At 35.1% G+C, this 16,017-nt stretch overlaps 1 protein-coding gene and 1 long non-coding RNA gene across 2 annotated transcripts; one reads left to right on the top strand and one right to left on the bottom strand.

Moving 5' to 3' along the window:
- Nucleotides 1–1,665: 1,665 nt before the first annotated feature.
- en1a (engrailed homeobox 1a) lies at nucleotides 1,666–5,210 on the top strand. Its single transcript, XM_039690895.2, has 2 exons — nucleotides 1,666–2,360; nucleotides 4,689–5,210. The coding sequence occupies exons 1-2, from the start codon at nucleotides 1,961–1,963 to the stop codon at nucleotides 5,000–5,002; spliced, it is 714 nt and encodes a 237-aa protein (XP_039546829.1). The 5' UTR covers nucleotides 1,666–1,960; the 3' UTR covers nucleotides 5,003–5,210.
- A 4,219-nt stretch (nucleotides 5,211–9,429) lies between these two features.
- On the bottom strand, nucleotides 9,430–12,964 carry LOC120493857 (uncharacterized). The gene is made up of 4 exons (XR_016169214.1): nucleotides 10,826–12,964; nucleotides 10,595–10,663; nucleotides 10,239–10,344; nucleotides 9,430–9,990 (listed from the first exon to the last, which is right to left on the bottom strand). It is a non-coding gene; the product is annotated as an uncharacterized LOC120493857 (long non-coding RNA).
- Nucleotides 12,965–16,017: the final 3,053 nt, after the last annotated feature.

Below are 16,017 nucleotides of genomic sequence, written 5' to 3'. Positions count from 1 at the left end.
TGAAAGTGCGTATACCACGAATGAAATTTCTCGTGCTATTTATACGCCAAAAACATTTTTTGCGTGTGGTAAACCCCTAAGGATTAGTGCATATGTGTTACTGGTATTGCACGCCATTAAGTGCGTATCAAATGCACGCGTAAACTGCTTATCATTTACACGCAAAAGCTATTTTTGGCGTATAAATGGCACGAGAAATTAAATTCGTGGTATACGCCTTTTATTGCAACTAGGCCATATAGGCTAGGCCTACTGAAGTTCTGAATTTGTAAAGGTTGTAGAATAGCATAGCAGAAATAACGATTTTCCTCGAATTGTACGAGTATCTGCCCTGATGTTATTGAGCTGAGCTCGAAATAAACACGTGTTAAACTGTTGAAAGTTAGCCTACAACAAACACTGAGCACAATTGAACTACGCAGTCATTGGACTATTTCCAGGGTCGTTTGCATTTTGTTTAACAATGAAAAAATACATTTATCATATTTTCACAAAAACACTGGCATGTGAGAGATAAAATTAATCACTGGGCATTTAGCTGTCAGCTCATCCATTTATGCAAATAGAGCTTTTGCTACAAGCCTCATCAGAACGTGCGCGCGCGTGTGTGTGTATGTGTGTGGCAGCGTTTTTACTCTGTTGTATTCACTGTTGTCTGTGTGATAAACGCCCCACTGATCGCGCTGAATGCTCGCTAATTAAAAGCTATAAATTATATATCTATAAGGCGCGTCTGTGAGAGAGATAGCGACTCTCTCTTCTGGACGAGCCGGTAATAGCCCGACTGCCTAATTAATTAATTAGGATTAAAAGCGATAGGCTAAGTATTTCAGGCTATATATTCCAATCTGACTTTCAATTGTCATGAATACATCTAAATTAAATATAACCTAGCCTATTACTTTTTTATCTCGACAATTAACCAGGGATTTGTTTTTTGTTTTTGTTTTTTTTTCCCTGTAGTACGTGTTTTTTTTAAGTGTGGTAAGTATAACCCCAGTTTTAATTAGGCTATACCATGTTTAAACTGGTTAAGTCAATTTAGTAAGGGATATAATGAGTATACAATATGAATAGTGGTAGGTTGGCCTATTATTTACATAGTTTTGTATTTAAATTAGTGTAGTCAAATATTACATTAAATCATTTTGTTTATGCGTGTATATATATATAGCCTATATATAGGCCTAATCTACACATAATAAAGGCCTATAGTTTATATGTCTGTATATTAGGCTATTATATAGATATTATATGCCTAGTGTATATACAGTATTTAATATTTATATAATAATATATACACATATAGCCTATATAAAGATATTTTTTAAATGTTAGATGCGATTAATCGCGATTATCGATTTGACCGCACTTTAAATTAAATGGAAGCATTTAGAAGACACTCTCTTATCCACTTGTCATTTTTGCAGTAGCCTATTGTTGTTTTAGGGGTAGTTTTTTTTTGTGATCTTATAAGTAACTTATAATGACTTTATTTGACTAGAAACATCTGTAAATGGCCAAAGATGTCTTTAAACATGTTTTGAAGTTTAATTCTCTGGCGGGGGAACCTGCGCGTGACTGACAGGAGGCAGAGTGTTTGATATCTGCGCGCACAGGCGCGGAACGGACACTCGCTCTTTGTCATGGATAGGCTCGCGCTCATCTTTGTGATCTCGTGTGTTTCCGGTTAGCGGCCACTAAGAGTGGTTGTGCACGAGAAGAGCTCCAGAAAAAAAGAGGTGTCAAACTCGGGTCTGGTAATGCAGAGGGTGTGCGAAACCTGCGCGCTGTCAGTCCTCTCAAAACGCGCTCGACGTGACAGACAACCCGCGAGCGTTATGTCAACAAGTTGACTTACAACATGTGGGGAATTAGCGCGCTGGCACGGATACCTAGATAACGTTATATTTGGAGCAGGACAGGTTATATCCACGCGCAGGAGCGAGTATCAGCCGCTATGGAGGAGCAGCGGGGTCAGGGTGAGGACGACAGTGTTTCTCTGGTCTCTCCGCAACACACGCACAGAAACACGAACTTCTTCATTGATAATATCCTGAGACCGGACTTCGGCTGCAGGCGCGAGCGGGGCGCGCGCGCGTCAGAGCGGGGTGTTTCTGCCAGGCGCGCGCTCTACCCGGGTTCCAGCTGCAGGAGCGACGGGGTTTCATCATCATCATCATCATCAGGCTCGTCCACCGGCTCGTCTCCGGTCAGCGGGCGGGTTCCCGAGGCCGAGAGAGGGAACACAAAGGCATCCAGTGCTAGCCCGGGGGAAGGCGGAGGCTCCTCGCCCGGGAAAGGCTCCCTGTGGCCCGCATGGGTTTATTGCACGAGATACTCTGATCGGCCTTCATCTGGTAAGGCATGATAACAAACAATATACTTCTGTTAAATGTATTTTCTTTCCTGTATAGGCCCTTTATTATTCTGTTTCCTAAACTAAAAGCAGGAACATGAAATGTATTTAATTTCTTAGGTTTCTGCTGCAATTTTACTTTCACGAGCTGGAGAAATATTCGAGCTGAGGAAAGCACACACACACACACACACACACTGTGGCCATCACTAAATTTCCTTCCTCATTCAGGGTTTCATCAAACCAACAGAAAAGGCCATCATTTACAACAAGCACGATCCAGAGCTATATCATACACTGTAAAAGTATGGGTTTCCATTTATAAGACAATAAATTTTGAATTATTAATTTGAGATATTGAGTTATTATTATTATTCTTGTTTACAATTTGAAATGCCGCAAATATTTGCATTAATCATTTAATCGATGCAATTAAGGAAACGTTGACCATGAGCGTATGACAATAATAATATTAATATAAATATTATTATAATAATAACTAGTGAAGATTGTAAAGCTTGTGAAAGCCTTGACTGGATGTTTAAAATATTTAAACAAGCTGTAAGTTTGTAGAATTTAAATAACACGGACAATAATAGTCTTATAATAACCATCGTCGTCATCTTGGAAAAAGACTTATCAGGCGCATTTAACAAACCTTGTTTAATAATAAAGAACGCTATAAACGTCCTGCAAGAACAAAAACTAAACTTTATAATTGTTGAATAAATATGTTCAATTAAGGCATTGGCAAAAATAATCTGTTATTTCGATTGAGCCCGAATTATCTTTACGCGTGGCGTTACTGCGTTATTATAAATTATTAATTTATATTTCCTCTCGCATATTTAGCTTATTCATTTTAATTTCGTTATTTAGTTTAATCAGATGCTATATTTTATTTTTCTTTCACGTTTAAACATTTAAAATTGATGAATAGATGCATTTTTCATTCCCGTGGAAGATTGATATCCTAAAGTCGCTGTCTCCCATGTCTTTGCTGAGTTTTATGAAAATGTCAGTGAAGACTTTTTATCCATTTTTCTCGATGTGAAGAACATTTAAAAAATAAATAAATGGGCTAAATCTTGTCGAGGTTCCATGGATCTTAAAGGTTCTTCATTTACTTTTAAAATAAGACATTTAGACTCAATTTGCCTCAGTATTTTTTTATTTATTTGTAACACCACCAACATCATTCAAATATAGTTCATGTCCACAATAATAATGTCAATACACACTGATAACGCGCAATATCAATAGAAGTTAAATGAAAATATCGGAAGCAACGTTCCGATAAAAATGATCCTATAAGTTAGTCAGGCAAACATTTAAAAACGAAGTAAATTATATTAGTGTTTAATTTAAGCTTAGGCCTATATAAATGAAAGCGTAAATACCAGCATTATAAATTAATTAAAACCTATAACTTTCTGATAGTGGTGTTCCCATCATGCACTGGGGCGTGCAAAATAATAAGATTGAATGTTCACTGTTTTCCAGCGGTATTTACTCTGTTTTATTATTGATTTTGCTGTTGTGTTCAACTTGCTGTTTCGTGACATCTGAAGTTCATTTTCTATTCATACTCAAAAATGTATCCATTGAATAGCCTACTCTAAAAAATGCTGGGTTGTTTTAACCCAATTTTGGGTCAAATATGGACAAACCCGAAATGTTGGGTTAAAAATGTAATGTAAAAATTTAACCCAACGGCTGGGTTAGTCCATATTTGACCCAAAGTTGGGTTAAAACAACCCAGCATTTTTTAGAGTGTATTGTGTATTGAGATGTGTGTTCGGGTGGGTAACATTGTTATGAAGATGATGTTCGTAACTCCGTATATTATTTATTTAGATGTTCTAAGTAATGCGTACAGTTTAAATTTGGCTTAATTCAGTGTTATATTGTTTGATTAAAACTGATATTGCAAAAAAAAAAAAAAAAAAAAAAAAACTTCAGCTAAGTAGAAATTAGCTGCTCAACAAAATGTAGGCCTACTTACTTTTTTTTAATTAATTTTACTTAGCCTAATTTAGTTATGTCCAAGTAGATTTTGCCTAATTCCGTGTGTGGAAATTTAGTTGAAAAATCTGTGTGCAAAGCCTTGCAAAAATTAAGTATTTTACTTATTATAACTCAGTGATGTTGAAATCAATCGCATGACTGGGATTTAAATCAGAAGAGTCTCTCCGGATGTGCATTTATCCAGCGGTGAGGCATCATGGCAACAACACCCGTGCTCTATTGTGTGTAGTCCAGACTGGCTTTGACACTTAATGAGCTGGTTGATATTCATGGATTCCTCTCATTGTTGTGTCCACACAAGGCCCACGGACCCGGAAATTGAAAAAGCCGCATTGCTCCAGTGAGGACAAGCGAGGCAGAACCGCGTTCACGGCCGAGCAGCTGCAGAGGCTGAAGAGCGAGTTCCAGGAGAGCCGGTACATCGCGGAGCAGCGACGCCGGGCCCTGGCCCTCGAGCTCGGCCTCAACGACGCGCAGATCAAGGTCTGGTTCCAGAACAAGCGCGCGAAGCTCAAGAAGGCCAGCGGCTTCAAGAACGGGCTGGCGATGCAGCTGATGGCCCAGGGACTGTACAACCATTCCACCAACACCGTTCAGGAGCAGGACGGGCACTAGCAGAGCAGCCCGACCTCATGAAACTGCGTGTCTGTAGCACGAATTGTATTTATCGCGCAATTTATACGCAAAAAAAAAAAAAATGTTTAACGTGCATGATACGCACTTTATGGCGCACGTAACATTTACATAGCCTATTACCCAAGGGGGTTACAGTGCGTTTCAAATGCATGGAAAAACTTTTCTTTTTTTCTTTTCTTTTTTTTTTTTTTTTTTGCGTATATAAATTGTACGATAAATACAATTCGTGCTACACATACGCATTTTTATGAGACCGTGTTGCAGCAGAGACAATGAGAGAAAAGACAGAAGCAAGAAAAACTATAGTACTTGACCAGACGTCAAAAATGGGAGATTATAAATTACTTCATCAACCTTTTTTGGACGAGCGGGTGATTTTTATAATATACACACATCTGGAATTGATGAAATCGCGGCCCTCTTATTTTGAGGATGCAATTCAAATCTCGTCAAATGGAACTTTACAATTTATTGTGTTTATGCTGTTTAAAGCAATATTTCTTCGTGCCAAAGATGTTATTCGATTCATGTCGAGCCTACATTTTTTTTATATTTTTCTTTGCTGATGGGATAATAATGGGAGACTTATCTGATATTAGATATTATTCTTTACACGATATTTAATACTGTATTCAAATAAAAACTTTTTTTACCTGCAAAACGCGGTCATTTATTCTCCTGGACTTCTGTAACTTTGTCCCTTTATTATAAGCCTATATTTTTCAGAGACCGCAAAGTCATCAAACTCGCTTCGTCTTGTTCCTACATTATGTTTGCTCAAGTTCCTCACAGTAAAACGACTCTCGCATAATTTTACATGACATCTGTCTTGTCAGTTTAAATAAATATATAAGTAAAACAATGTCTATCTCCCACACTGACAGCGTGATTATAGCATTATGCTACAATCCAAAATACGAATTAGCCTACTGAAATAACTGCTCAAATAGCCAAAACAAGACATTTACAATATTTTGGTAATAAACACTTTGGTTTATTAGTTAACATTAGTAATGTTAATGTATTAACTAACATGAACTAATACATTTATTACTACTCATCTTTGTAAATGTGTAAATACAGTTATTGTTTGTTCGTTCAGTACATTAACTATAATGTTAAAAAGATTTTAATAAAGTAGAAATTAAATGTTGAAATTAACATTATCAAAGATTAATAAATGCTGTAAGTGCATGTCATAATACTTAATGCTAACTAATTAACCTCATTTTAAAGTGCCACAATAGTTTTAATAGACTGATAACAGATCAGTTTAAAGAAATGGCCACGATATTAATTTTATATTTAGGGAAGACAAAGACGCGGTGCAAAATATAAAATATATCGAGTAACTGAAAAAGTTGGCTACACAACACTTGCATAATAATGTAATATAATGATAATAGTCTAAGTTTAAACATAAACTTTAGATTGAAGGGAAAGTAAGGTTTGTTATTTGTTGATCCGCTCATATTCCCGTTGTTTTGTGGGCAAACCTGCCTTTTTTTTTCTTTTTCTTTTTTGTAACCGATTAATCAAAGCAATGTCAGAGAGTCACTCACGACCACCTTATCCAGATGTGAATCACTGTTTGTTTTCTGAAGCTCATTGCCTGAAGCATATGGCATCTGCATCTCTCTCTCTCTCACACACACACACACACACACACGAGACGCGCCCGGACAGGCTCATGAGAGCAGCAATCACACACTGTCAAGTTCAGAAGTGAGTCACACTTCATTGAGATCTTAAACCTATTTAAAACCACAATAGAAACAGACATCAAAATATGTTTGAGAAATAATGACCTTCGACTCCTGCCTACTCTCATCTCTCATCTCTACCAGCTCGGTTAAAGAGTTAGGGATTCAGATAACACGTCATTTTGCCTTATGGAGGATCTGGGAAGGAATAAGAGCATCGAGCTGTCCCTGATGTTCCTCTATCACTGATTCTCTTCCTCCTCCTCCGGGACTGACCCGAGATCTGTAATACTGAACTCCAGACAGGAAAACTGCTGAGTGTAAAAAGGTTTTATTCACACAGATAAACCCGTAGCCTCAATAGCCTATTGACCGAATAGATCTGCGTCAAAACATGTAGGCTACAAACAATTGAAAGAGTAGCCTATTTGGAGCCTATATAATTTCGTGCACAATTTATACTTAAGTGTATTCGTCAAAATAGCTAAATACAGGAAAATACCGCTAAAGGTGCAACTAATTAGCCTGGTTCTACCAGACTCTCGTACATACATTTCATTTGTACAGAGACTGAAGTACTGAAGTAAAATGAAATTGAGCGGAAGTGCGTAGGCGGGCGCAGCCAGGCTAGCAACTAATACCGCTAAAGGTGAAATGCAAAGAAGAGGAAGGGGTGTGTGTGTGTGTTTAGCTGTTGTTTAGGATGTTGGTTCCATTTATTATTTGTAGCTTCTTTTTTTTTTTTCTTTTTTTTGCATTGTTCAAAAATTGTTACATTTTTAAATACAAATGTTGTGGAAGAGATTTTAAGATTCAAGATTTTACATTTAAGATTTAAGATTTTGCCAGCGAGCGATATTCTGGCAACTTCCCATTGTGTGACAAAACAATAAGCGTTTGATAAACATATAGCCTATTCATTACTCCTGGAAGGTGAAGGAGGAGAACACATTTTAGTGTGGGCTGAACTATGCTGTCGAAACAACATCAATGTCAATGTGTAATAGGCTACACTTTTAGAACTTCGGCTACATTTTAAAAAATCCCTGATTTCTGACAATATTGCTTATTTAGCTATTTTTATATGTAATAATCGGGTTTAAAAGCCATTTTTGAAATAAGGGTTTTAATTACAACCAATTAACCTTTTAAAGATCTACAAACAAACGGGGCATTTTAAGATGGGCATGGCATGGGCACTATATGTTCAACATCAGATTAGGCCTATAGAGCAATGGAAACATGTGGTTGTGGAATTTGATTGAACTGCTTTTATTCCTCAGTAATATGAGCTCTCTGAGTCACCCCTTCATCATCTTCATACCTTTAAACCAAAGAAACCCCCCCCCCCCCCACACACACACACACACACACACATTTGTTCTTGGAAATCTCCATGTGTCATTAGCAAACAGAAAAATGCTCTATCTCAGAAGTCCACTTACATAAATGTTTTTAGCAGTGGTTTTTATTTGTCGCTTTATGTTTAATTTTGTTTAGTTCGGTTGAAAGATTTCTGTTTATTTTCTTCTCATCATTTCTCTCTTACAGTAAGATTATTAAATAGACACATTGCCCCCCATAACAAAGTTATAAACTGAAATCGGAAATAATTTAAATGCCATCGATGTACCTTTCCTTCCTACCTCGAGTTCAGAAGCGGGGAACAGGCTCGTCGTAGACGTGCATGACGTCACTGCTGTGCACGAGCACGAGCCATATTTCAGCAGGACAGGTTTGCGCTGGCATTCAGTGTGCTGGGCCGTGAACGCGCGCAGGTCCCATCTGTGTCTTGGGTTTCCACAGACAGTATTTTTGGAATGACGTTCATGTCGGACCGTAGATAACGCGTTTAAAGCCGTCACAGCATGGAGTGTGTGTGTGTGTGTGTGTGTGGTCCACCGCGCATCAGTCCTCCACTGAAACCATTTGTTAGGCAATAGGCTATGCGAATACAACAGCGGGAACCTTGATGTCAATTTGACATCAAATATTAGAGATTTGATCAAGATGCTTCAAAGCATATTTCAAAGTCAGATTATACATCAAGTTCTTCCGGTGGTTAAATGGTAAAAATATGAGGTTTACCTAAACCCATAATTGATATAAGTACCCAGCTAGGATTTTTTTGTTCTAAAAATGTTCTGAGAACATTACCATGCAGTGTTCTAATAATGTTTTCAGCGGGTAGTTTTCTTTTGGTTCCTAAAATGTTCTCTTAAAAGTTCTAATAACATTCTCTAAAAACATTCTAAATATGTTAAATGCTAACATTGTTAGAACATTATTTCCTGACGTTCTTATAACATTTTCAGCGGGTAGTTTTCTTTTTGTTCCCAGAATGTTCTCTTAAAAGTTCTAATAACATTGTCTAAAAACATTTTAAAATATGTTTATTGCTAACATTGTTAGAACATTATTCCCTAATGTTTTTATAACATTTTCAGCGGGTAGTTTTCTTTTGGTTCCTAAAATGTTCTCTTAAAAGTTCTAATAACATTGTCTAAAAATATTTTAAATATGTTTATTGCTAACATTGTTAGAACATTATTCCCTAATGTTTTTATAACATTTTCAGCGGGTAGTTCTCTTTTTGTTCCCAGAATGTTCTCTTAAAAGTTCTAATAACATTCTCTAAAAACATTCTAAATATGTTAAATGCTAACATTGTTAGAAAATTATTCCCCAACGTTCTTATATCATTTTCAGCGGGTAGTTTTCTTTTTGTTCCCAGAATGTTCTCTTAAAAGATGGCATAACATTCTCTATGAACACTCTGAAAATGTTTTGTGATGACCTTCTATAAAGGTTTAATCATAACATTTTTAAAACATTATCCCCTAACTTTCTTATAAAGTTTTTAGCGGAAGTTTATTTTTGTTCCCAAAATGTTCACTTAAAACCCCTCAAAAATGATTAGCTATAACATTGTTAAAGCATAACATTTTATTAATCTCAAAACTAAAACATCAAAATCTAACAGGTTTATAAATGGCATCCACATAAATTATTAGAAGTTCTGCGTACAGTAAATGCCCAACATTACATGAAGAACTCAGTAAAGTCACTCATGCGTCTTGACTCCAGTGTTTGCTCAGAGCACTCATCATCAGTCTTTGCTTGTTTTGGTTCTTGCAGAAAAATAATCCAGGAATCTGTATTAATAGTAGTGTTCTACTATTCTCTCTTCTAGTTGTCCAGCTGCTCCCCCAGTTAGCATTGAGCTCTGTTCTCTGTGTGCACAGTAGAGTTTTTCCTCATAGCCTAAAAAAGAAGATCATGCAAAAGTGTAAACATAAAGAATACACATACATTAAGATCACAAGCAATATTGACATTGAAAACTTTCAAAATTAGCCAGCCTAATTAGCAGTCAGAAATTATGTAAAGACTAATTTATTGAAAGTAAATATGATAAATTATGAGTATCTTTTTTGTTTCTGTAATTTAAAACATACTTAATCCATGTATCCAATATCCAATAAAGTTTTAAAAATGGATATTTTTCTTACACAAATGCTTCGCTTTAAAAGGGCTTTATAACCCCGCCAGAGTCATGTGGTGGATTACTTTTATCATGGATGGATGCGCCTTGATAGACGGCCATTCACTGCCATTCTAAAAGTCAGAAGAGTCAGGACATTTTTTTAAATATAACTCAGATAGTATTCATCTGAAAGAAGAATGTTATATACACCTAGGAAGCCTTGAGAAACGCTCTTTCCAATTCATTAACGTTAACCTCTAACGTTATATGAATTACTGAAATATTATTAACTTTTACTTTCAAAAGACATTAAGATCACTTTTAAGTAAAAATACAGTATTCGTATGCATAGAACACAATACCGGCATTATAGTTGGCTACCTTGGTTGTAAATGGAGACTTTATTGTGTGATCGGTAAGTTAATCATCTTGAAACAGTCCGTTTGGAGTCTGCATTAAAACAAATCTAGCTGTTATTCAAAAGTAGCATACACTCAGATTTATTGCGACTGTCATACAATTCTAAGAAAGTAGAAAGTTAGGTCTAATACTGAAAGACATCAAGGATAAGAGAAAGCTATGTAAACTGAAAAAATACACACAAAAACTTACAGTTGTGAAAGAGTTCCGTTGACCAGGAGTTCTGTTGTTTTGGGCCAATGTGTCGCCAATTTAGACAACGGACATTCTGCGCCGAGTTCTTCAACAGAAACGTTGCTTTATTTGCGCTGTTTGTCGAGTTCAAATGTTCTTACGTCATGGGAACATCGCGCTGTGATTGGTGGTTTTAAACGTTGATCTACAGCGACCTCCAATCAGCTTCTCATCTCTTGTAAACGCATTTGTCGCAGCAGTTCAGTTCAGAGTAGCCTAATATATCCTCAAAACACTTTACGTATGCTGTTTTGACAATGTTCCTCTTTTATTATGGAAAATTATGCCATTATTCTATAGGTTAAAATAATTCTAAAATATGTTACCTAAACAGCTTCCTTAAAATATCCTTACAATTTTATGAGCTTTTGTTAACATATATTATGAGATTTTGTCATCTCAGGTAAATGTCCACAAAACATTTGATGAATGTTGCTTTGATAATGTTCCTCCTTTGTTATTGTGCCAATGATTTATAAAAGATAACAACATTTCGACAAAAAATCCTCAAAATGTATCATGCAAAATGTTTGTTAAAAAGTCAATTTAAAGGAATGTTTTATTAAAAACATTTTATCATCTCAGGACTAAATAATCCTCAAAACATTTTGCGAACGTTAATTTGATTATGTTCTTCCTCTGTTATTATGGTAGGCCTACATTCAATATTTTATGAAAGATCATTCTATAAACTTTTACCTCATCAACATCCTCAAAATGTTACATTTAAAACATTCTAGTTTTGTTAACACGTCACATTACAAGAATGTTTTATAAAAACATTCCATCATCTCAGGCCTCAATGATATCCTCAAAACATTTTTTGAACGTTGATTTGATAATGTTCCTCCTCTGTTATTATGGAACATTGTTTCAGTGTTTTATTGAGAACGTTGTAATATCTGTTATCTCAACAACATTCCCAAAACATCCTTAACATGTTACAGTGTTAATGTTTAAACACGTCACATTACAAACATTTTATTAAAAAACATTCCATCAACTCAGGCCTCAATGATATCCTCATAACATTTTGCGAACGTTGATTTGATAATGTTCCTCCTCCGTTTTTATGGGACATTGTACCAATGTTTTATTGAGAACATTGTAATGTCTGTCATCTCAACAACATTCCGAAAACATCCTCAACATGTTACAGTGAAAATGTTCTAGTTTTGTTAACACGTCACATTACAAGAACATTTTATAAAAAACATTCCATCATCTCAGGACTAAATAATATCCTCAAAACATTTTACGAACGTTGATTTGTTAATGTTATTCCTATGTTTTTATGGGACATTGTTTCAATGTTTTATAAAAGATCATTCTACAAACCTTTACCTCATCAACATCCTCAAAATGTTAAATTTAAAACATTCTAGTTTTGTTAATCACGTCACATTACAAGAACGTTTTATAAAAAAACATTCCATCAACTCAGGCCTCAACGATATCCTCATAACATTTTGCGAAAGTTGATTTGATAATGTTATTCCTATGTTTTTATGGGACATTGTACCAATGCTTTATTGAGAACATTGTAATGTCTGTTATCTCAACAACATTCCCAAAACATCCTCAACATGTTACAGTGAAAATGTTCTAGTTTTGTTAACACGTCACATTACAAGAACATTTTACAAAAAACATTCCGTCATCTCAGGACTAAATAATATCCTCAAAACATTTTACGAACGTTAATTTGATTATGTTCCTCCTCTGTTATTATGGGACATTGTTTCAATGTTTTATAAAAGATCATTCTACAAACCTTTACCTCATCAACATCTTCAAAATGTTAAATTTAAAACGTTCTAGTTTTGTTAAACACGTCACATTACAAGAACGTTTTATAAAAAACATTCCATCAACTCAGGCCTCAATGATATCCTCAAAACATTTGCGAACGTTGATTTGATAATGTTATTCCTATGTTTTTATGGGACATTGTACCAATGTTTTATTGAGAACATTGTAATATCTGTCATCTCAACAACATTCCGAAAACATCCTCAACATGTTACAGTAAAAATGTTCTAGTTTTGTTAACATGTCACATTACAAGAACATTTTATAAAAAACATTCCGTCATCTCAGGACTAATAATATCCTCAAAACATTTTGCGAACGTTGATTTGATAATGTTCCTCCTTTGTTTTTATGGGACATTGTACCAATGTTTTATTGATAACATTCTAATATCTGTTATCTCAACAACATTCCCAAAACATCCTTAACATGTTACAGTGACAATGTTATAGTTTTGTTAACACGTCACATTACAAGAACGTTTTATAAAAACATTCCATCATCTCAGGCCTAAATAATATCCTCAAAACATTTTGCGAACGTTGATTTGATAATGTTCCTCCTCTGTTATTATGAGATATTGTGCTAATGTTTTATTGAGAACATTGTTTAATCTGTTATCTCAGCAACATTCCCAAAACATCCTTAACATGTTACAGTGAAAATGTTATATCTTAGTTTACATTTAACCTTATAGGAACATTATTTGAAATGAGAAAACATCCTTAAAACATTCTTTAAACATTGCATTCAAATGTTTTATTTAAAACATTAACCAAACCTCTAGGGAATGTTAGCCAAAGTTCTGAGAACGTTCCCTGTTAGCTGGGTAGGCTATTGTGGGCAATTGATGTCAAATAGACATAAAATTGACGTCAAATATAGTCATCAAAAATTGGTCAAATGCCAAGTTTTGACATCGATTTGATTTGCATTTTTGACCAATTCTTTGATGTTTGATGTCAATTTGATGTCCATTTGACATGAATTGCCTGCTGGGAACGAATCAACTTCTTTTAAATTATGATAGGTTATGGTTAGCTAGGCTATTTGGCAACCGGTTAATGTCCTTAAACGAACACCGCTGTATGTGTGCGTATAGACAAAGTTTTAAACTCAGGGAAAAGTGTGCTGAATTATCATAGGCCTATGTGTTGGAAACAAACATGAATAAAGGCCCGGAATAAAGAGGTTAATTAAACATTATTGGAATGTTCTCCAACATGAAAAGAACGTTATATTTCCATAAAATAAAAAAGTTTCCTGGCAATTAATAAAATAATAATAATAACATGGGAACATTCTGATAAAATTCAACTAAAGTTATTAAGAACGATCTGATAAAAACTGGTCTGGGGAAGGTGGTGATCACTAAAGGCGGTGAGGTAAGCCATTGGGTGTCGTGTCCTCCAGACCGCTAGATGGCGCAGAGCTCGCCGCCGCACTGTCACATCATCCCCTCTTCAGGAGGCACGCGCAGTTTTGGCGGATCCGCAATGGGCTCTATGCACGGCGGTATTTCCGGTGAAGGTGTAAGGATGCTCGATAACTTCCGCCGATCACAGAGTCCAATGCAATACCGAGAAATATTGAATTTTATACTCCATGGTTATACTAAATAAACGTTAGTCACAAAAACAGATAAAACAGACACCCCTCGTTGTGTTTATGCTTCTTTTTAAAATTATATTAAATAAACATAACTATGTATAAAATTACATCTAAACGTATGTAGGTTTCGAAGACGGGAGGACAGTAAATTTTGAAGACTCTGCCATTACCGTTTTCCTCGGTTTTCCTCCGCTTTAATCTCCACAACGGAAATGGACGAGCATCCTTGCGTCAAATGCGGAACTTATGCGCGCATTCAAAAAAGTTGATTCTGCGCTAATTTCATCTAATATTTTACGTAAAAAAAAGAGTTGTATATTCAACATGAGAAATTATTGAATTGTTATCTTGATATCTTATTAATGATTTTCAGTTTTGTTCAAGGTAGCCTAATTAAAGCAACAGTTTTTCAGTAACAGAAGAATATGTAAAAGTATGCATTTGGGGAAAAATGTGAAATAATGCACAATAATGAACATGATAATAAACAGCTGACTGACTTTTCTGTTCAGATTCAGATGGTAAATATCATAGCCTATTAAGATGGGAGTCCACCTTAAAGATAATCACCATATTTATAATGAAACCATCATATTTAAAAATGTTATTAATCATCATAAAATATGTTTAGTTGTCACTACTGTAAATCTATATCAAATCATTATGGGATCTCCTTCAATGCTAATCAGAATTTTGTTTCTGTATTTTTTAAATAGCTTTATTTTTATATTGATAGACATTTATTGAACAATTTTCAAAATATACAAACTTTGCTAAAGTGATTGTTTTGAGCATGTGTTAATGCTTAGACATTGTTAAAAACGTATTATTTTATCTAAAGTATTTGAGCACACAAAACATGGGTCTGTCATGATCCTGCCTCAAGACTAAAGAAAATCACTTATTTTAGTAACTACAATTACCTACTGGGTAATTCTAGTACTAACCCTGAACCTACCCCTGTTCCATGTACTTACCTTATTTTAGCCAGTACTTTAGCCTAAGTAAGTACTGTACTGTAAAATGAAGCGTTACCGATTTGTTTACAGTTATAATAATAATCAGTTTTAGTTTGTTTTAGGAGCCATTATTCATGTGTAATGTCACTGCTCCTGCTACTTAAAGCTCAATAATAAACAGCCTTTACAATTAGACAAATGAAATAGCCTATACTTGTTATATTCTCAGTTTTAAAAATCATAGAAAATAACTTGTTTATCACATTGAACTTCACAGCACATACATGTATAAATGAAAAGTTTATCTGGCACATAAACCTAAACAAGCCGTAAATATTGGCAGCCACATTAAAAAATGATCACTTTTATCAAATATTACTGTAATTATCCTGAGATTAAAAATGTGAATATAATTTTAAAATAACACTGCGATTATCCTGAGATTGTAAATGTAAGGGACATTAATGTAAGGGAGCTTTAAATAAGCACTAATAACATATGCACTGATAATGACCGTCATCACTTTTCTAATGCTTGTAAAGTCTGATGCACAAACTAACATTTATAAAATAAATAACACACTCCGCAAAAGGTTATGAGAAGTTGAAATACTGAGGAAGCAGGAGAGAGAGTTAGTAACAGAGGGACTGAGTTTATAATACAGGAAACACTGATCACAGGGTGTGTGTGAATGCGAGTGTGTTCTTCATCACTGAAGGGTTTCGACGCGGGTCTGATGTGACAGTATAACACAGCCGCACCGGTAAT

Source organism: Pimephales promelas, chromosome 7 (genome assembly GCF_988280905.1).
Source record: "Pimephales promelas chromosome 7, fPimPro1.hap1.1, whole genome shotgun sequence".
Lineage (NCBI taxonomy): Eukaryota > Metazoa > Chordata > Actinopteri > Cypriniformes > Leuciscidae > Pimephales > Pimephales promelas.
The sequence above is the reverse complement of the archived record's forward strand: the minus strand, read 5'-3'. Positions and strand labels throughout refer to the sequence as shown.